The sequence below is a fragment of the Mus musculus genome, chromosome 12 (genome assembly GCF_000001635.26).
Source record: "Mus musculus strain C57BL/6J chromosome 12, GRCm38.p6 C57BL/6J".
NCBI lineage: Eukaryota > Metazoa > Chordata > Mammalia > Rodentia > Muridae > Mus > Mus musculus.
In genome coordinates this window covers 111,570,167-111,591,167 of record NC_000078.6, presented here as the reverse complement: position 1 = coordinate 111,591,167, position 21,001 = coordinate 111,570,167, and the positions used below count along the sequence as shown (strand labels likewise).

Genomic DNA, 21,001 nt, shown 5'->3' with positions numbered 1-21,001 from the left:
CCCTAGACTCTTCCTTATAACACAATACACACACCATACATCTTGTCTAGTCTTGAAAACAGTAAGCTATATCCTTAAATCATGGCAAAGGTTTTCCAAATGTTAAAAATAACCTACAAAGCCAAACTGTGACAGTAAGTGGCTCTTCTTCCAAATTTTGTACTTTAGAGATACAAAGTCAATTTTTACTTTTTAAAACATCTAGGGAGCCTGGTATAGTAGCACACAACTTTAATCTCAACTTTTGGGAGGCAGAGGCTGGTGGATCTCTGAGTTCAAGGCCACAATGGTCTACAGAGTGAGTTCTAGGAGAGCCAGGGCTACACAGAGAAACCCTGTCTGGGGTGGGGTGGTTAGGATATTATTTCGTCCACTACAGAAAAGGACTCCATAAAACTGACCAATTTATGATGTAAAAGAAAGACTATTAGCAAACTAGGATTAGAATAGACCTTCCTGTGATACATGCTTTTAATGCCAACACTTGGGAGGCAGATGCAGGCAGATCTCTGTGAGTTCCAGGCAGCCTGATCTACACAATTCCAGGACAACCTACCCTGTCTCAAAAACAAAAGAATGGACCTTCCTTAATGTGATAAGAATCACAGACCATAACTGGCTAGTAATCCCATTGCTACCATGCTGCCTACTCTTCTATTTGTAGTGTATTAAATAACCTTGTTTCTCACCCCAACCCCTCACCCCTTTTATGGATGCAAGGTCTCAGGTAGCAAGTTGGCTTCAAACTTACTATGTAACTGAATTCCTGAACCTCCTGCTTCCATCTCCCAGCAGCTATTCCAGCAAATATTACAGTTAATGGAAAAACACTAGAATCTGCTATTTCATTTATTCCTGCCTCTCTGTATTCATTACTGCATCCGGGTTGGCCACAGACTCTCAGATCTTTGTCTCAAACCCTTTAGGATTGGGAATACAGGCGTGTACCACCACACAAGGATCATCTTGTAGTTTCTGTCTTCATTTTAATTCTTTTTTGGATTTAGTTATTTTCTATGTTTTCCCCACATGTATGTACAGCGTCTGTGTGTCTCATGCCCATGGAAGACGGAAGAGATGCTCCCTTCCCTCTGTAAGGATCCTCCTGTAAGTTGAGTTATGAATGTTTGTGAACCACCCACCATGTCAGTGAGAGAAACTAAACTTGTGTGCTCTTAACTTGGGTGCTTTTGAATATTCAGTCCCAGAATAATTCTTTTAATAAATAAGGAGAATCTAATTTGTGCATCTTTAACCCAAAATTATATACTCAAAAGGTTTCAGATACCAGAGAATTTTCGACTTAGCATTAAGGATGATCATCAGGTAGGTTTTTTGCTGTTGTTGTTTTGAGTCTTTTCCCTAATTCAATCTAATATATTTCCAAGTCAGGCACGGTGGTGCACGCCTTTAGTCCCAGCACTCAGGATGAAGAGAGAACAAAAGTATATATAGTGCATTGCTGTGCAATCATGAGAACCTGAATTGAAACCAAGAACCTACACAGAACAGCCAAGCACTGTGATTCTAGTTGTAATCCCAGTGCTAAGGGAGCAGAAATACAAGGATTTCTGGGCCTCACAAAGGAAGGACTGACCGGTGAGATGGTCAGTGGGTAAAGGTGCCTGCTGTTAGGCCTGATGGCATGAGTGTAATTCCAGGGCCTGGGAAGGTAGATGGAGCAAACTGATCCCCCACAAATTGTTCTCTGATCTCGTTTGCCATGCCACACACATTCCCACATATAGAAATGTTAAATACATTAAAACAAAAACAAAAGAAGGTTGACAGCATCTGACTAGACCCAAGAAAATTTAACTAAGATCTGACCTCTAGAAACTCCCACACATATCTGCTTAAGTAATGAGATACAAGTGTGCTCCCCTCCACACATACACTTACAAATAGTTTTTGGAATTGTCAGCAGTTATCAACTACCAGTAGCAGTACACTTAGTTATTCAGAGTTTACTGCTGGTGTTTGCTTGGCCTTTTGTGTCTTTTCCGTTTTGCCCTTGTGTTCACAGTCACCAGGAGTCCTGACATTGATCTCTCTTTTGAATTGTTTATCAAAACAAACAATTCAAAGAATCAATAGTAGCTTAGGGCTGCCACAACCTCCGAATCACGCCAGCCTGTCTGTCTCGGCATAAAGCAAACCATGTTTGTATTTCTATCTATCTTGAGGCAGCATTCACTCTATGGCCTCAACTGGTCTCTATTTATAATCCTTCTATACCTCAGCTACCTCACTGCTAGAATTATTGGCATGCACCACAATACCCAGCACAAAAGTTTTCTTAAATAAAATAATTTTTTTACATAATTTAATTTTTAAAAAAAGATCTAAGCTAGGTATGGCCCCAGAACTAGAAAGAGGGCTGACACAAATCAAGGTCAACCTGGTCTACATCTCAGGTTGTATAGGCCAGTCAATCAATACACAGCAAACCTTGTCATTAAATTAAAAAAAAGAGGCCGGGCAGTAGTGGCACATGACTGTAATCCCAGCACTTGGGAGGCAGCGGCAGGCAGATTTCTGAGTCTGAGGCCAGCCTGGTCTACAGAGTGAGTTCCAGGATAGCCAGGGCTATACAGAGAAACCCTGTCTGGGGGGGGGGGGGGGAGGAGATGGTAAGGTCAGAAATGAAAGAGAAAGGGCCAAAAATGTAACTCAATGGTAGAGTGCCTGCCTAGTGTGTACAAGGCCCTGAATTCTATCACAGCCTTCATTATAAAAAGGGTTTGGGGGATGGAGGGAGGAGTAAAGAGAAACGAATGTGGAGAAGTTAGGAGGGAGAGTGGATGGGCAGGACAAAGATGTTAAGAGATGTTAATCAGAGTCCCCTTAGTCTTCTGACAACCCTTTCAGGTGTTCAGCTCCTCCTACAAACAAAAATCAGCTGCACATAGGCGGGCATGGTGGCACACGCCTTTAATCCCACATAGGCGGGCATGGTGGCACACGCCTTTAATCCCACACAGGCGGGCATGGTGGCACACGCCTTTAATCCCAGCACTCAGAGGCAGAAGCACCCAGAGCTCTGTTACTCTGAGGCCAGACTGGTTTACACAGTAAGTTCCAGAGCTAAATAGTAAGCCTGTCTCAAAAAATAGAGAGATGGACGGATGATGCAACTAGACAAGCGTACATCTTGAGTTTGTAGTTGGTTGGTTGTTTTTGTCTTCTCAGACAGGGTTTCCTTGTGTGGCTCTGGATATCCTGGAACAGCTCTGTGGACCCGGCCGACCCGAAACTCAGATTCTCCTGCCTCTGCCTCCTGAGTACTTAGAATTAAAGGCCTGGGCTCAGCCTGTGAAATTTTTTAGTCCCATTCAAAACCAACTATTATAAACTTATTAAATAATTAGTTCTTAGAAAATCAGTTATATTTAAATTAAACTGGCTTTGTATACAACTTTTAGGCAAATGATTTTCAGTAAAGGGAACTAGAAAAGACTGGAGTGCAACTAAGGGGAAGGCAATTTTACTTCCACAGGGAACATTTGGCAATGCTGGAGACGTTTTCAGAGGTTAAACGGAGGAGCTGCTACTGATACTAGGCTGTTCCTACAACACGTAGGACTGGGCCGGACGGCTCAGCCAGTCCAGGCAAGCCTGACAAACGCGAGAAGCCTCACCAAGACTGCATGGTGAAGACTGCATGGTGAAGACTGCACGGTGAAAGGCGGGAAGAAGGCACTTCAGCAGGGTGGACTCTGACCCCCACTCACACACTGCAGCACATGCAACAAGCTCCCTAAGAGGTAAGTACGTATAATAGAAAGTAGTAGCACACGTCTGTAATCCTAGCACTGGCAAGGTTGAGGAGGGAGGAGGGAAGAGGCCAGCTTGGGAACCACAGTGAGTCACAAGCGAACAAAACAAATTAGACAAAAGCCAACATTAACAACAACAAGAAAACTGTTCAAAATATCAGTCATTCCAAGCTTAAAGTGATCTGCTATAGGGAAACGAGACTCCCTAAAATCCTACTTTTTCTCTGCTGTAGCCCATCATCTCTATCTTGTACAGAGAAATTTATGGAATGTTCCTCTTCATCTCCCCTCACTTTTAAGTTAATCTGGGCTTCATCTTCAGTCTCTCAAACTCATCACTCCTCCATTTCAACCATATTGTTCTCATCCTGGAGACAGCGCGTATCTCAGCCCCTCTAATACAGCCTCTTCAGCTCCTCACATGCCAAAGCCAGAGAGCGAGGCTGTAGCTCCATTAATTTGCAGTTTGCCTCCTAAGGCATGTTTCATATGCCACTAATACTGAAAAAAACAGCTTTAAATCCCGGACACATCAAGACTGATAGCAATTTTTACTCCTCCCACCCAGGTTTATTGAGATAGGGTCTCTATCTACTATGAAAACTTGGCTAGTCTGTAATCCCTATGTAGACTGGCCTCTAACTGAGAGATCCACCTGCCTCTGCCCCTGCCTCGCCAGTGCTGGAATTAAAGGAAGGCACCGGCACCGCCCCTGCAATAGCAATGGCTCATCTTTCCTCTGCACTAGGCTGCCCTCTCTGCCACACCGGCACTTCTCTCCCAAGGCTTCACTTGTGAACCCTACCTGACCAGCTCCAAGAAAGTAGGGTCACCTCAAGAGTCTATATTTATTTATTTTAATATTTATTTATTCATTTATTATTTGTAAGTACACTATAGCTGTCTTCAGACACTTCAGAAGACGGCATCAGATTATGGGTGGTTGTGAGCCACCGTGTGATTGCTGGGATTTGAACTCAGGACCTTTGGAAGAACAGTTGGCGCTCTTAACTGCTGAGCCATCTTACCAGCCCCCTATATTTACTTTTTAAAGATTTATTTATTATATATAAGTACACTGTAGCTGTCTTTAGACACCCCAGAAGAGGGGATCAGATCTCATTTCAGATGGTTGTGAGCCACCATGTGGTTGCTGGAAGAGCAGTCAATGCTCTTAACCGCTGGGCCATCTCTCCAGCCAGCCCCTCCAGAGTCTATATTACCAATACTCAAAACTTTGCATACATCAGGTGTCAAACTGCTAAATAAACCAATGGCCAAGCTGACTTGTCTGGTTGGATACTGTTTGTATACTTGAACAGTTAGATACACCAAAGAGAAAATGTGCTTGCTTAGCACATGTAAAGTCCTGGGTTCAATTCTTAGCATGGCAAAAATAAATTAATTAATAAGTAATAATGGAGCCGGGTGGTGGTCACACACACCTTTAATCCCAGCACTTGGGAGGCAGAGGCAGGCGGATTTCTGAGTTTGAGGCCAGCCTGGTCTACAAAGTGAGTTCCAGGACAGCCAGGGCTATACAGAGAAACCCTGTCTCAAAAAACCAAAAAAAATATATAAAATAAATAAATAAATAATAATAATAATAAAATAAAAATAAGTAATAATGGTGACAATAACAAAGTCAATGATTTTGGATTGCTCAGTTTTTACACTGAAATGCTTTATCCAGAAAAACTATCAACGTCATCTCCGGGTGGGATCACCATTTAGAGAAGCCCTGCAGTCTAGAGTGGACTGTGAAAAGTGCTTCATAGGCATTTTTCTTTCATTACAACAATGAGGGGTAGATGATGTCACACTCTTTTTTATAAATAAGGATTATACAGATTGAAGACCTTCTTAAGCCTCTCACAGCACACTGTGGCTGCCCTGAGACTCCCTCCCCTTTGGCTCCATACCATATCTACGCAGCCTCTGACATCCATCTTCCTCTCTCCATCACGCCACACTGGAGGCTATCAGTCTGGCCTGGCAGTGCTGGCGTATGTCTTTACTCCTAGCACTCGTAGGCAGATCTCTGAGTTCGAGGCTACAGAGTGAGTTCCAGGGCAGCCAGGGCTACACAGAGAATCCCTGTCTCAAAATCATCATTACCTAGCCCCGCCCCACCCCACCCCAAAAAGAAATCAGTCTGAGCATAGTGGTGCACATCTTTGATCCTTGCATTTAGGAGGCAGAAACAGATGGATCTCTGTGAGTTCAAAGCCAGCCTGGTTTATGAAGTGCATTCTAAGACAGGGTCACAAATAAGACCCTGTTTTAAAAGAAGAAAAAACTAAAACTAAAACTGAAACAAACACACTAGAAATTGCTCTGAAGGAAATGTGGGGGTCTGGCCCAGTAGTAGAATACTTGCTTCCCATAACTAGGCGAGGGTTAATCACCAGCACCACACACAAGAAGTTGTATGAGGTTTTAAGTAAGAAAGGAGAAAGAAAGAAGGTGATCTCACTGGAGTGAAATCCAGAAGGTACAGTGGCAGAGGTGGGGTGAACCTTAAACTATCAGTGATGCCTGACTTTTATGTATTTTGTCAGACTTACCCTATTTATTCATCTCATTATACCTCAGTAATTCAAGAAATATTTATTTATTGGCCATATATACTTGATAAATGATTTCTTCCTAGATATTTAGAATTTAGAATTAGTAAGCAAAGCAATCCTGCAGTCAAGGAGTTTTAGTATAACAAGGAAACTGAGAAAGAATGATGAATACAGTAAACTTTTGACCAAGATTGAAAGTATCAGCATTACTACACGGCAGCAGTTCTCAACTTGTAGGCCCTGACCCCTTCAAAGGGGCCACCTAAGACCATCTGAAAACAGATGATTATGATTCATAGCAGAAACAAAATTAGTTATGAAGTAGCACTGAAAATAATTTTATGGTTAGGGGTTACACAACATGAGGAACTGTATTAAAAGGTCACAGCTCTAGGAAAGGTGAGAACCACTGGTATATGGGTTTCTGGTTCTAGACAGACTAGCTCCAGCAAGTGTCCCAAAAAAACGGCATGGAAATGCCTGGGGCTACCAGCACAGGGAGCAGGAGAGACAGGGGATACACACTAACAAAAGAGGAGCACAGATCATAGAGGATAGTTATGTCCACTATCATCAATTCAGCTTTATAGATGAAGTTACAGAGGCACAAGAAGTAATTTATCCAAAGTCATACAAAGTTAAATAATTTACCTAAGGCCACATAATAAAATAAAAGGGAGATTATAAGTAAAAAGAACCATTCCTATTAAGTGCCTTTAAAATATGACCTAAAAGCTGGGGGTAGTGGCACATGCCTTTGACCCCCACATTCGGGCAGAGGCAGGCAGATCTCTATAAGTTTGAGGCCAGTCTGGTCTACAGAGTCACAGGACAGCAAGGACTACACAAAGAAACCCTGTGTCAAGAAAACCAAATTAATAAGAAGGGGAAAGAAAACTAGAATACATTACCATAATGTGTAAAAGATACTTTATCATTGAATATCTTCTTTCTTCTGATGATTTAAGAGAAGAATAAACTAAGTCTACTCTCGCAGTAGAGCTAGAATAACACAACAGGCCTAGGCTAGGTAGGGGCTGGATAAAGGAAAGGAAGAGTTGGGAACAAAACTGTGAAAAGAACACCAAGCAGCCTCAAAGGCCTCCCACAACAAAGGATGCTTGCCCGGGTTACATGACTCTTCTGGCTACGCCTGACAGCAGGAGGCACAATGAGGAGTAGTTCTCGGTCTGCTCCTTCACAGGATTCTCATTCTAGAACGTACTCCTGTAGACACTTCAGTCATAAAGTACTGACTGCATAGAGCAAAATCTTTGGGCTAACTTACACAAATTTAGTATTAAATGCTAGAAATACAAATTTTCATGTAAAATCTAACACAAACCCCATGGTATTTAGGCTCTACTCAGAAGCAACTACCAAACTATTAACAAGAAATACAGACAAAACACCTCCTAATTTGAGCATCAAGATTATCCACAGCTGAGTAAGTAAGTGGTTCTACTAAGGCAGAATCCTAGGCTGAGAGCCTCTCTCTCAACATGCCTTTGGGAGGCAGGGTAAGGCAGGGTAAGGCCAATCTCTCTTAGTGTGAGTTCAAGGCCAGCCTGGCAGGGCTGCAAAGGGAGCACGCCAGGATAGCCAAGGCTTCTCAGAGAAATGCTGTTCAAAAAAAAAACAAAAAAATAAAACAAACAAAACAAACAAAAGATTCCTAGGTTGTCTGGGTGTGGTGGTACATGCCTTTAATCTCAGTACTTGAGAGGCAGAAGTAGGCCAATTTCTTGAGTTTGAGGCTAGTCTAGTAGTCTACAAAGCTAGTACCAGGACAACCAGAGCTACACAGAAAAACCCTGTCCCTAAAAACAAAACAAATAAAAGAATCCTAGACTAAATAGCTGGATTCTTATTTAGTCAGCTTCTGTTACTATAATAAAATACCTAAGATAATTAACTCAAGAGAAAATGTTTATTTAGCTTACAGGTATGGCTATTCCAGAAGGCCATGATATAGCTGGCAGGGTAAAAACTGTTCACCTCATGAGCCAGGAAGAGATACAGGAAAAGGAATGCCCCCAATAATATAAAGACTTTATAATACTTCCACAATTGAGAAAGGTTTTAAAATAGGCCTGCAGGTAATGTTCAATGATCAAACCATCACACTTAAAAAAAAATCCATTTTTCCCTTTACATCAGGAAAAGTCCTCCTGAGCAAAATGTCTGCTCTCCCTACTCCTAAAGGAGGGCACATATGGGTCAGTAGAACAGATAAAAGCACATTTTTGTCTACATATCAACTCTAAGGAAAGAAAACACACACAGAAACAGAAGAGAATGTCTCACACTGGAACCCAGGCTGGCCTCAAACTATGTACCCTAGGTTGTTCATAAATGCTGGACAAACACTTGTCTCAGTCCCTCATATGCTTCAAGTGTTTTGTTTTGTTTTTTTTTAATTTATTTTATGTGTATGGATGTTCTGCCTGCATGTATATCTGTGTACTTTATGTGTGTGTGATGCCCTTGGAGGCCAGAAGAGGGATTCAGATCCCCCCCACTGGAGTTACAGCTACAGCCAGTATGTAGGTGCTGGGAACTAAACCCAAGGCCTCTGCAACTCTCTCCTTCAAGTGTATGGTTTAATGTCTGTCAAATGTACATGAAAACATTCTAGGTAGATTTATTCTTCTCCATTCAAATTTAATTTGAAATTTCAAAATAGATGTGATATCAGGAGGGTCTACACTCCCTGGCTCTTACAAACTCTAGGCTAGACAAACTCTAGAGCTAAAACTTTGTTATATTCCAGAATGATAAAATTTAGAAACTTTTTTAAAAAAAAGATCTATTTTATTTCTATATGTATGTATGTGTATATATATTTGAGTGTTTTGCCTGCACGTATGTATGTATGTGCAGCACTTGCATGCCCAGTGCCTAAGGAAATCAGAAAAGAACATCAGATACCCTAGAACTAGAGTTATGGATAGTTGTGAGCCACCATGTGGACTCTAAAAATGAAACCTAGGTCCTCTGGAAGAGCAACAAGTGCTCTTAAAGATAAAGACAAAGACAGACAGACAGAACATAGAAACCCAGAGACAGGATCTTATTATATAGCCAGGTCAGCTCTGACCCCACTCCACCCAACTCCATCCACCCTGGTTCCCTTTCCTCTCAAGTGCTGGGATTACCCTCCATAGCTTGCTTACCAACACAACAGTCCCTTTTAAAATAAAGTAACAGGTACAATCAACTCATAGCAAACTGGATATATATCTCTAAGGCAGTGGTTCTCAACCTTCCTAATGCTGTGACCCTTTAATACAGTTCCTCATGTTGTGGTGACCCCCAACCATAAAATTATATTCATTACTACTTCATAACTATAGCTTTGCCACTGTTGTGATCTATATCTATATCTATATATATATATCATAATATAACTATTTTTGGAGACATTTGACAAAGGGGTCGTGATTCAGTTTAAGAACTGCCAATTTAAGGGCACTGGTTGCTCTTCCAGAGGACTCAGGCTTGAATCCCAGCACCACCATGGCAGCCCACAATCTAACTGCTCCAAGGGATCCAACAACCTCTTCTGGCTTTTTGGAAAAAAAAAAAGTGACACATGTAGTACAGTCATACAGGCAGGCAAAACAACCATATACATAAGATAATAAAACAAGAAGCTTATAAGAGAGAAAAAATAACCTTGGGCAAGTAAGAATGCTGAGCAAGCTAGCTGCCTGGCCGACCTGCCAACAATCACCAGGCCACATGTAGAAGGTGAAAGGTCTCTGTGATTATGCACATACAAACCAGAAATTCTCAAGTACACGAATGTCAGTTTTAAAAACGTTAGCTTTAAGGTAAGATGTCACTAGGCTGCCTGGGCTGGGCTCAAAATGACCCAGCCATGATACAATTCAGCCCCCCAGTTGACGGGCGGGCACTAGCACTCCCAGCTCATGCTATGTATTTTAAAGTTAAAATATTTTATGCCTACAGGTGTTTTGCCTGTGTGTGTGAGTATGAACCACATATACACTATAGGATCCCTTGGAACTGGAGTTCCAGCTGGTGTAAAGACACCAGGTAGAAGCTGGGAACTGAACCTGGCTCCCTGGAAGAACAGCCAGTGCTCTTATCCACTGAGGCATCTCTCCAGTCCCACATACTACATATTTAAATGAGTTACTATATAAACTACTGTGTACTGTTGCCTGAATATAATAAAGTAAGAACAAGTAGTAACTACTCCTATGTCCCACGGCCACATATTCTTTTAAAGTCATTTAATGAAAACTCAGAGCATTTGAGGTCAGCTGATTTAAGTAGGCAGTTCCAGGATCCAAGACTACATTGTGGACCCTGTCTCAAAAACAACTTATAGAATCTGAAAGTCCCATTGTATCTAGTAAAAATCTCTTCTAGATACCTGGACAATCTAAAAGGAAAGGTAGCCTAGTTAGCAAGCTCATCTCAAGTGTGGTCCCTGGGTGTGGTCACTGTCTTGGAGCCTGTTAGGAATGTAGCCTGCTCTAAGGTGAGACACAGAGGTGAGCACTTCACCAACAGCAACCCTCTAGGTCTATCTGCTCAGGTCAGACAGTACAGACTTGTTCCACAAAGCCCTGAGTACTGTTCTGCTGGACAAACAAGTCCAAAAGAACAAGAACAATCTGGTTGTCGAGCATACAAAACACCCTCTGTAGCACAGCCTCATACTCAGTAAGCATTCCAAATTGTTCAACAGTTTAATTCACTGATCACCCAATCAACAGCTGGCTAGACAATACCACCATCAGTTTATTTCACAAAAGTTAACAATCCTGACCACTATATACTAACTTCTAAAAACCTGATATAGCCGGGTGTGGTGGTGCACACCTTCAGTTTGAGCATCTGGGAGGCAGAGGCGGGAAGATCTCTATGAATTCCAGGTTAGCCTGTCTACATAGCACATTCCAGACCAGCCCACTGAGCAGTGGTCCTCAACCTTCCTGCTGCTATGACCCTTTAATACAGTTTCTCATGCTGTGGTAACCCCAACCATAAATTTATTTTTGTTGCTACTTCATACCTGTAACTTTGCTAATATTATGGATCATAATGTAAATATTTTTGGAGACAGAGGTTCCAAAGGAGTCATGAGAACTGCTGCCACAGAGAAATAAAGAGCAGGTCCATGATGGACATGTCCAGAGCTGTTAACTAATAAACCTCTGCTTCTAGTCCTCTAGCAAGTAATCCAGTCTTACAAAACGTCAACTGCTTTGAAATTTAATTTCTAATCTTGTCAAATAAAAACAGGATTTACTGGGGCTAGTGAGATGGCTCAGCGAGTAAGAGCACCCGACTGCTCTTCTGAAGGTCCTGAGTTCAAATTCCAGCAACCACACGGTGGCTCACAACCATTTGTAAGGAGATATGACTCCCTCTTCTGGAGTGTCTGAAGACAGCTACAGTGTACTTACATATAATAAATAAATCTTTTTAAAAAAAACACAAAAAACAAAAAAAAAACAGGATTTACTAATGGATCCCTTTGCAAGTCAATTATAGAACATACCACAAAAGGTAAACTTTATCTTTAAAAAGCCTCCTGCTTTTGGGCTGGAGAGGTGGCTAAATGATTAAGGGGTGTTCCAGACACAGGTTTGAGTTCCCAGGTCCCACACCGGGTCTCACAACCACCTGAAATTCCAGTCCCAGAACACTAGACACAACCATCTTCTGGCCCCAGAATTTTAACTGTTTTTTCTGAGCTATAACTTTTATATTCCTATTCATAGGTGAGCAGTAACATGGAAATCAAACACTTAAGAACAAATAGTATACAAGGTGGAAATAACTAATATCACTGCAAATTATGTTTCTTGATTTATATTTACACTGCAGATAAAAGCCAGAGCTTCAGGCTGGCGAGATGGCTCAGTGGGTAAGAGCACTGACTGCTCTTCCAAAGCTCCTGAGTTCAAATCCCAGCAACCACATGATGCTCACAACCACCCATAATGAGATCTGATGCCCTCTTCTGGTGGGTCTGAAGTCAGCTACAGTGCACTTATGTATAATAAATAAATCTTTGGGACTGAGCAACCAGGGCTGACTGGAGCGAGCGAGATTGACCAGAGCAAGCAGAGGTCCTAAAAAATTCAATTTCCAACAACCACATGAAGGCTCACAACCATCTGTACAGCTACAGTGTACTCACATGCATCAAATAAATAAAATCTTAAAAAAAAAAGAAGCCAGAGCTTCTTAAAAGGCTAGGATGAAGTGGTCCACAAATTTAATCTCAACACTTGGGAGGCAGAGGCAAGTGAATTCCTGAGTTGAAGCCAGCTTAGTTCACACATGTGCACACACACAAGTGTATGCATACACACACACACACAAGCATATGCACACACACACACACGTGCGCACATGCACACAGGCACACACACAATGCAAAGTTGCTCTAGTCATAACAGCCAATGACCACCAACTGGCTAAAGAATTTTTTTAAAAATCATGATACATCTGATGGAATACTAATTAGCAATAAAAAGAAATGAACTATTAATACACTTTAAAACACAATCTCGCCAGGCGGTGGTGGCGCACACCTTTAATCCCAGCACTTGAGAGGCAGAGGCAGGCGGATTTCTGAGTTCGAGGCCGGCCTGGTCTACAGAGTGAGTTCCAGGACAGCCAGGGCTACACAGAGAAACCCTGTCTCAAAAAACCAAAAAAAAAAAAAAAAAAAAAACCACAATCTCAAAAGTATTATGCACCTGGTAGCAGTGAAGCATGTCTTTAATCCTAGCAGTAGAGAGGCAAAGGCAGGCATATCTCTGAGGCTGAGGCCAGCCTCTTCTACAGAGTGAGTTTCAGAGTGGCCAGGGCTACATATTGAATCCCCGTCTCAAAAAAACAAAAACAAAAGACCTAAATAAATAAGATAATAAATTTAAAGTGGCTGGTCAGTGATGGCAAGCCCCTCTCTCTCTCTCTCTCTCTCTCTCTCTCTCTCTCTCTCTCTCTCTCTCTCTCTCTCTCTTTAAGGTTTATTTACTTTATTTATTTGAGTACACTGTAGTTGTCTTCAGACACACCAGAAGAGGGCATTGATCCCATTACATGGTTGTGAGCCACCATGTGGTTGCTGGGAGTTGAACTCAGGACCTCTGAAAGGGCAGTCGATGCTCTTAGTAGCTGAGACATTTCTCCAACCCAATGGCAAACACCTTTTAATCCCAGCACTTAGAAGGCAGAGGCAGGCAGACCTCTAAATTTGAGGCCAACCAGGTCTACAGAGTGAGTTCCAGGACAGCCAGATATACACAGAGAAATCCTATCTTCAAAACAAAAAGCGCGGGACGTGGTGGCGCATACCTTTAATCCCAGCACTCGGGAGGCAGAGGCAGGTGGATTTCTGAGTTCGAGGCCAGCCTGGTCTACAAAGTGAGTTCCAGGACAGCCAAGGCTATATAGAGAAATCCTGTCTCAAAAAACCAAACCCAAAAAAACCAAAAAAACAAAACAAAAACAAAAAGCATATGCCGGGCGGTGGTGACACACGCCTTTAATCCCAGCACTTGGGAGGCAGAGGCAGATGGATTTCTGAGTTCGAGGCCAGCCTGGTCTACAAAGTGAGTTCCAGGACAGCCAGGACTATATAGAGAAACCCTGCCTGGAAAAACCAAAAAAAGAAAGAAGAAAGGAAAGGAAGGAAGGAAGAGAAAAGAAGAGAAAAGGAAAAAGAAAAAGAATAAGGCATCCTTCACATCCTAAAGTTTTCTCTCTATCACTGAGGCACATTTCTAGCCCTTAGGTTGTTTTTAAAAACAAAGGTAGCAATTCTACCACATACAAAATCACAAAACAACTTAACAAATTGACAAAGAACATGGGAAGAATGAGCCACTTCAGTCTAAAATAATCACAAATAACTACCTAAAACCATGCATTCCAGACTAAAAATAGACTACTTCTCCTTGAGTCCTCCCACCCCCATGAAATATACTGTTAAAGCCAGGCAGGGTGGAGCATGCCTTTAAACCCCAGCACTTCAGAGGCAGAGGCAGGCAGGTCACTAGTCTACATAGAGAATTCCAGGATAGCCAGAGCTACACAGTGACATGGCAGATTAGATAGATAGATAGATAGATAGATAGATAGATAGATAGATAGATAGATAGATAGACAGACAGACAGACAGACAGACATGGCAGATTAGATAGACAGACAGATGATAGTATAGAAATTTAAAGAAGACTAAAATGGTGTCTTTCATTATCATAAACCTGTTTCTTCAATTTAGAAAGCATAAGTTCTAGTTCTACCTAAAGTTTTGATTTCAATGATCAAAGCCAATCAACTGATTTACTTGCTTCATTTTTTAGGGTAGCCAAAGAATATGATGATCAATCAGGTCAAAGATAAGTTTCTTCAAAAGAACATAAAGAGGAAAGGTCTCAGGTGGATGTGTCTGTATCCTCTGCTGTGGGGAAACTGAGGCAGAGGCTCCCTTAGACAGCCCAAGCAACACAGCAAGAACTGTGGAACAAAGAAGTGAGGAAGAGAAAAAAAAGAGAAAGAAGGGGAGAAGGGTGAGGAAGGAAGAGGAGGGAAAAGGTCTAGTCTAAGCTCTCCCAGTTAGGAAATCTTCTATCTATCTCAGGGGGAAGAACATATACAACTGTATAGTAACACACCACAGAGATGACTTAGACCAAATAGATTAAATTACCTAATAGCTATCAAGCACAAGTGTCATTTTGAAGATTAAAATGAAGGCATTTGATACCACTAGGTCACCATGTCTAAGGATGGTTTTCAAAGCATGAAAACACCCGAAGCATGAAAGCTTTTCCAAAGAGACTGCATTTTCTTGCCAGCAGTTACCTCATAGCTCCGCATAATGAAAGGCCAGTGAAGTTTCTTTACAAGTTATTTACTAAATGCTTTACAGAGGACAAAGCTAGGCTGGAACACTTTGGAATCCGATGCGGAAGAAGAGTTCAAAAAACACTTGGGCAGGTCAAACATTTCTTCAGTAGAACTTCTACTACACGTTTGTCACTCCCTAGCAATGCTGCTCCAGGCTGTGGTTTGGTTTGGTTCTGCAGGTCCTTTCCAACAAAATCCTTTTACATAGATTTGCTGGGTGTGCACACTGGACCGGGCCTGAGAGCTACTCCAAGCCAACCTTTTGCAGCGGAAGGAAAAGGCAACCCAGTGGGTGTCCCTCGGCCGGGCAGCAGAACAGAGCAGAGCTTCACATCTGCTTCTCAAAACACTCAGCCCGCTGCTTCCGAACAGATTTAGCTTTGCCAAGGACGGGAAGCTACTCCTTGATAAAGGCAGCGGCTCTGGAGCAGAGAACTACTCTTGTGAGTGCGGGAACTACGGGGGCCCACAAGGATCTCTCCACGGGGCACTTAGTTTTGGCAGTTGTCATTAAACTTAGTCCCCTTTTAAAGGGCGCTCCGCTCGACCCGATTGGATCCTATTAATCTGCACCTAGGTCTGACTGGCAGGCTCAGACCCTGCCCGACGTTAAGAGGAGAGTTGTGTTCAACCGCGCACTGGCCGCAGCAGCGCACGGACGGGTAATGCTCAGCCGACCGTAAGGACAGCGCGCAGGCCGCACGCGCGCCGCAGGACAGGGCTGCGCCTTGACCCCTGCCTGGAGCATCTGGGCTGGATCCCCCTGCTACCACCCTGAGGGTCTGCCACCCTGCAGCGCAGTCCACTCACGTTTTCAGTGTCTCGTTCATTCACCGTTGGCAAAGGGGTCCTAGTGGACATCTTATTGCGCTTTGATTCCGCACAACGCCAAGGCGAAAACAAAACCGCCCAGCTTTGGGCGGCCGGCGAGCAGCGGCCGCGAGCCTCCGGGCCCTGCCCTCCCTGGCCGGAGTCTAGATCTCCGGCCTGGCCCGGGCCGTGCGCCCGCGGGCCCCGGGGCTCATTCTCCCCCAGCGCCGGCGGCCGCACTGGAAGCGGGCCGGCTGGCCGCCGCCGCAAGCCTCAGGGCACCTCACGGGCCTCGCGGGCCCCGCGCCTCCTCGCCGCTCGCAGCCGCAGCGCCGCGGAGCTCAGCCCCGGGGGCTCGACACGGCGCGGCCGGCAGCCCCTGAAGAGGCAGCAGCGCAGGAGGATGGAGCGGAGATGGAGCGCAAGACAGGCCGCCGCGGCCTGCAGGCGCCGACCATGGAGGGAGCCGCGGAGGAGGCGCCCACGCCCGGCTGCTTTCCCTTCTCCGGCTCGCTTTCCGCCCGGCCTCGCCCTGCCGGCTGCCACCGCCGCTCCCGGCACCTCAGGAGCCTTACAGACTCAAGATGGCCGCGCCTCGGCTTCCTCCGCTGCCTCCGGCTGCCGGAAGTGACGCTACGGCCGCCTGGAGTTCCGCCAATCAGCGCGGTCGGAGCTAGCTGCCGGCTGCTGTTGCTAGGGGCGACTCGTCCTGTTGGGTCTGAGGGGGTGGTGCCGTCGGAAAGGTCTTGCTTGGTCTCCTCTCTAGCGGGCGGAGAGTTCCAATGGTCCAGATTGCCTGGGCATCCCTGACCCCTCCGGACCACTTCCCTAGAGGGCATCCTGTGCCCGACTGCTGGGCTGGCATTTGCAGAGTACAGATCTAGGCTGTCTGGATTATACTACACATGAAGAGCCTACTGTTTGCAAAAATTGACTTTTCTTTCCCGCGGCCACGCTGCAAAGGATGGAGCTCCAGCAGCGAAGCAGCAGTCACTGGTCTAGCTGAAGAGGAAGGAGCCAGGCTCCTGCTTCGTAACCGAGGCATCTAGCATCCAGCCAAAGAACTTTTTTGCCTCTGACTAAGGAGCCACTGGTTATCGGAGCCGGCTCAATTGAATACCCATTCGGATGAAAGAGTGAAGTATAAAATAACAAGGTAGCACAAAAAGCTGGGAAGAGGGACTCGATGAGATCACGTAGACGCCCCCAGGATCAGATCCTAAATGCCGGTAGGGGCTTATATAATCAATATTTCTCTGTCTCTTCCTCTCCCTTTCGTTCTCTCACTCCCTCTATCCCTCACTTTTCCCCTCTGTCCCTTTCTCCTTCCTCCTCTCTCGCCTCTCCCTCTCTTACTTCAGTCTTCTGAAGAGCGATATTGCTACAGGCTTGGACCAGGGAGTGACCTGCAGGTGGAACTCTGAATATGCTGCCTCTTCTAGAAGGCCTGCTCAGCGTGTCACCTCTTTATGTCTTCTAAGGAGAGAATCCATTGGTAGAGGAGGGAGGGCTATGTGAGCCGGGGTAAGACAAACTGTTACTAATAGTCCACCTTGTGCCGGTTATTCATTAAGCCTCAGTGTAGCCGCATAAGATGCTCAGGCACAGCACGTGACCTAAAGTCTGGGTAAGTTGGTTACTTTACCCAGGCCATCGGTGGTGTTGGTTATAGAAGGATCTGAACCCCATTCCTACAGCTTTAGAAATGGCTAAACTTGTGAGTGACTAAACTTTGCTTTCTTTCCTTCTTATGTTTTGTTTGCTTGCTTTGGTTCTGCCCCCCCAACACCCCGATATCCTGGTGTATCCTGCTTTGTGAAACAACAGATCTTCAAACACCAGCATCACATCCAGAGAGGCCAGAGGGTCCCAAGACAAAACAAGCCGGGGCCAAGACGCACTCAGAGCTCCTATCTCACCCTCTTAGGGGTGTGCTCGGGGCACCAGATGGGTTATTAAATGTTATTCTCTTTCTCCCTTTTTGGTTAAGCAGAGGACTGCAGAGGAAAGCCTCTGAATCAAATGTTTGCTCCACACAGTTCAACTGAAATGTAGGTTGTGATGAGTGGACACGTGCTCCACAGCTAAGAGACCAACCGAGGGCATCCTATCCCACTCGTGGGTCTAAGGGGAGACTTACAGAAGGCATACTTACTCTGAAGATGGAATGATAGCTGAAGAGACAGAGTGATGCCTAGGGCCTGTCAGACACCCAGTTTAGCCTAATACAGAAAAGCACGGAGGTGAGAAACAACAGGGTGAATCCAAGGAAATTCAACAGGAGCATGTGAGAGGCAGGAGCCAGGGAGAGTTAGACATGGCCCGAAACAAGTTCTCCCCTCCACCCTGAGGAATTCTGGTGCTTCAGCACTGGCTCCTGAAGAATTGGGGAAACTTCCCAGAAGGTTGTCAGCCTCTCTCCGGCAGGAGCTTTACAGAGGTCTGTGGACACTTCAGAGCACCCACACGGGCCAGAGAAGTAACTGGTCACGAGGCTTCCCCCAGGGGGACTTCCTCACTCAAGCGACACATTAAACTCTGAGTCAATGAATGCCAGAGGTTAGGGGTAAAGATGACAGCACTTCACCTCAAGCTACCTCCTAGTTTTCATAAAGTTTGGAATTGAAGCTGACGAGATGTAGACTCACCGTAAAGAGCTGGAAGCAGCAAGCATATCTGTGGCCCATGAAAAGGGAGAGGGGGACCAGGAGGGCATGGGCTGGAGAAGGACGAGGTTGTGTCCAGAGGAATGGAGCAATTAAACTTTAAACTATTCTTTTCATAATTCTTGTTTCTGGCTTGATTTCCCGCCCCCTTATTATTATTTTTTTAGACAGTCTTGCAGCGTAGCTCAGGCTCAAGCCAATTCTCTCCCCCACCGGCCCTTTATTATTTATTTTTAGACAGTCTTGCTGCGCAGCTCAGGCTGGCCTTCAGTTCCTACCCTGCCTCAGCCTTCCTGAGGCCGAAAGTGCAAGTGTACACCCCGCATGCCCAGTCTGTTTCCTGTCCTCCTACTGAAGCAGTTCCTACCTTGAGCATCGTAACAACAAACCCACTGCAAGTCAGAAATGCACCCAGGGCTGGGGAGATGGCTCAGCGGTTAAAGGTCTCGGTGCTCAAGCAAAAGATTGGATCTCCCAAATCCACGTAAACTCCAGGTGGGCACAGCAGCTCGCTTGTGTCCCAGCGGTTGAAAGACAGGGTCTCTCCTTGCTCTGGAGCTCCCCACAGATTGGCTGGCTGTGCAGCCGGCCCCAGAGATCTTGCGCTCTCTGCTTCTTCAGCCCTAGGGTTACAAGCATGTACCACCACACCTGTCTTCTTTATCTGGGCTCCGAGCATAAGGCTCAGGTCCCTGTAGTTGCATGGCGAGCACTTCACATTCTGAATCTCCCTCTAGCACATGAAAGGCAGAGGCAGGAAGATCCATGAGTTCGAGGCCAATCTAGTGTAGAGAGTTCCAGTCCTGCCAAGATGACATAGAAAAAAAGACAGGGTGCAGGAGAGATGGCTCAGCAGTAACAAGTACTTGCTGCTCTTGTAGAGGACCTTTGTCCAGTTCCCTGCACCCTTACGACAGCTCACAACTTTCTGAAACTCCAGTTCCAGGGGATCCAGCGACCTCTTCTGGCCCTTAGGTACAAGGCATGCTCCCATATACACACATAGTCAAAACACACTTGAATAGTATTTACATTTTAATTAGGTTTTATTTATTTGTTTGCTTGTTTTGTTTTGTTTTCAAAACAGGGTTACTCTGTGTATCAGTGGCTGCCCTGGAACTCACTCTGTAGACCAGGATAGCCTTAAACTCAGAGATTCACCTGCCTCTGTCTCCAGAGGGTTAGGACTGAAGGCGTGCACCACCACTGCCTGGGCAAAACAATTTTTTAAAATGACATGTTGGAAGAATTTAACTACAGCTGGTAGCATTAGCAACAATCGCCAAGTTATGCATGCTCCACAATACTACAATTCTATGCAAAATATTTACCTGAAGATAGGCTGGCAAAGTGGCTCATCTGATGCGGGTGCTTGCCACCAAGCCCGTTGACCTGAGTCCAATCCCTAGGACCCAATGGAGAATAGCAGTGAGTCCTGCAGGTTTCCCTCTGATTTCTACACCTGCCTTGGTACGTGTGTGTGACCATACACACACAAATGAATAAATTTAAAATTCTTAGTTATTGGGGTTTTTTTGTTTTTGTTTTTGTTTTTGTTTTTTGTCTTTCGAGACAGGGTTTCTTTGTCCTGGCTGTCCTGGAACTCACTTTGTAGACTAGGCTGGCCTCGAACTCAGAAATCCACCTGCCTCTGCCTCCCAAGTGCTGGGATTAAAGTCATGTGCCACCACACCCTGGCCTTAGTTATTGTTTTGAGATAGTGTCTTAACTATATTGCCCTAGCTGGCCTGGAACTTGCTATGTAGACCAGACCAGATGGCCTCATATTCAGAGATCAGCCTGCCTCTGCCAGTAGTGAGAATTTTGGTTTCTTTAAAAACCCAGTTATGGCCGGGTGTGGTGGCGCACGCCTTTAATCACAGCACTTGGGAGGCAGAGGCAGGCGGATTTCTGAGTTCGAGGCCAGCCTGGTCTACAAAGTGAGTTCCAGGACAGCCAGGGCTATACAGAGAAACCCTGTCTCGAAAAACCAAAAAAAAAAAAAAACAGTTATGATATGTGAATGTTTTTTGCTTTAATCCCAGGTATGGGATAAGAGGCTACCTCATAGCAGGTGATTATGGTTTGCCTCGTGCACTAGCAGGGGTGAGATCCTTGCCAGCTTCAGATAGTTGAACTCTGGGGATTCTGAAGAGGAGATAAATGGAAGCTCCCCAAGAGGGCCAAGGAGGCTGCTGCTCCCCTTGCCGCTCCTGGTGCGGTTTGTCAAGTGTTCATGAGCAGAGAGACGAGGGGTTGGAGATATCCT

The 21,001-nt window shown here is 44.8% G+C and overlaps 1 protein-coding gene and 1 long non-coding RNA gene across 17 annotated transcripts in view; one reads left to right on the top strand and one right to left on the bottom strand.

The window, feature by feature from the left end:
- Window positions 1-16,663, bottom strand: part of Mark3 (MAP/microtubule affinity regulating kinase 3) — an 81,723-nt gene extending 65,060 nt beyond the window's left edge. For 7 of the 16 annotated variants that reach the window (XM_011244006.2, XM_006515511.4, XM_006515512.4 and 4 more), the window contains exon 1: window positions 16,067-16,242. Coding sequence is in view for 10 of the 16 variants with exons in the window: in XM_006515511.4 (XP_006515574.1) it covers window positions 16,067-16,117 (51 nt within the window). In the remaining 6 variants the exon portion in view is untranslated. Of the gene's footprint in view, window positions 1-16,066 lie in introns of all 16 variants that reach the window. The other 9 variants (XM_006515517.4, XM_030246567.1, XM_006515518.4 and 6 more) reach the window with 5 other exon arrangements.
- Window positions 16,664-16,765: 102 nt separating this feature from the next.
- On the top strand, window positions 16,766-18,851 carry 2810029C07Rik (RIKEN cDNA 2810029C07 gene). Its single transcript, NR_045295.1, has 2 exons — window positions 16,766-17,295; window positions 17,428-18,851. It is a non-coding gene; the product is annotated as an RIKEN cDNA 2810029C07 gene (long non-coding RNA).
- Window positions 18,852-21,001: the final 2,150 nt, after the last annotated feature.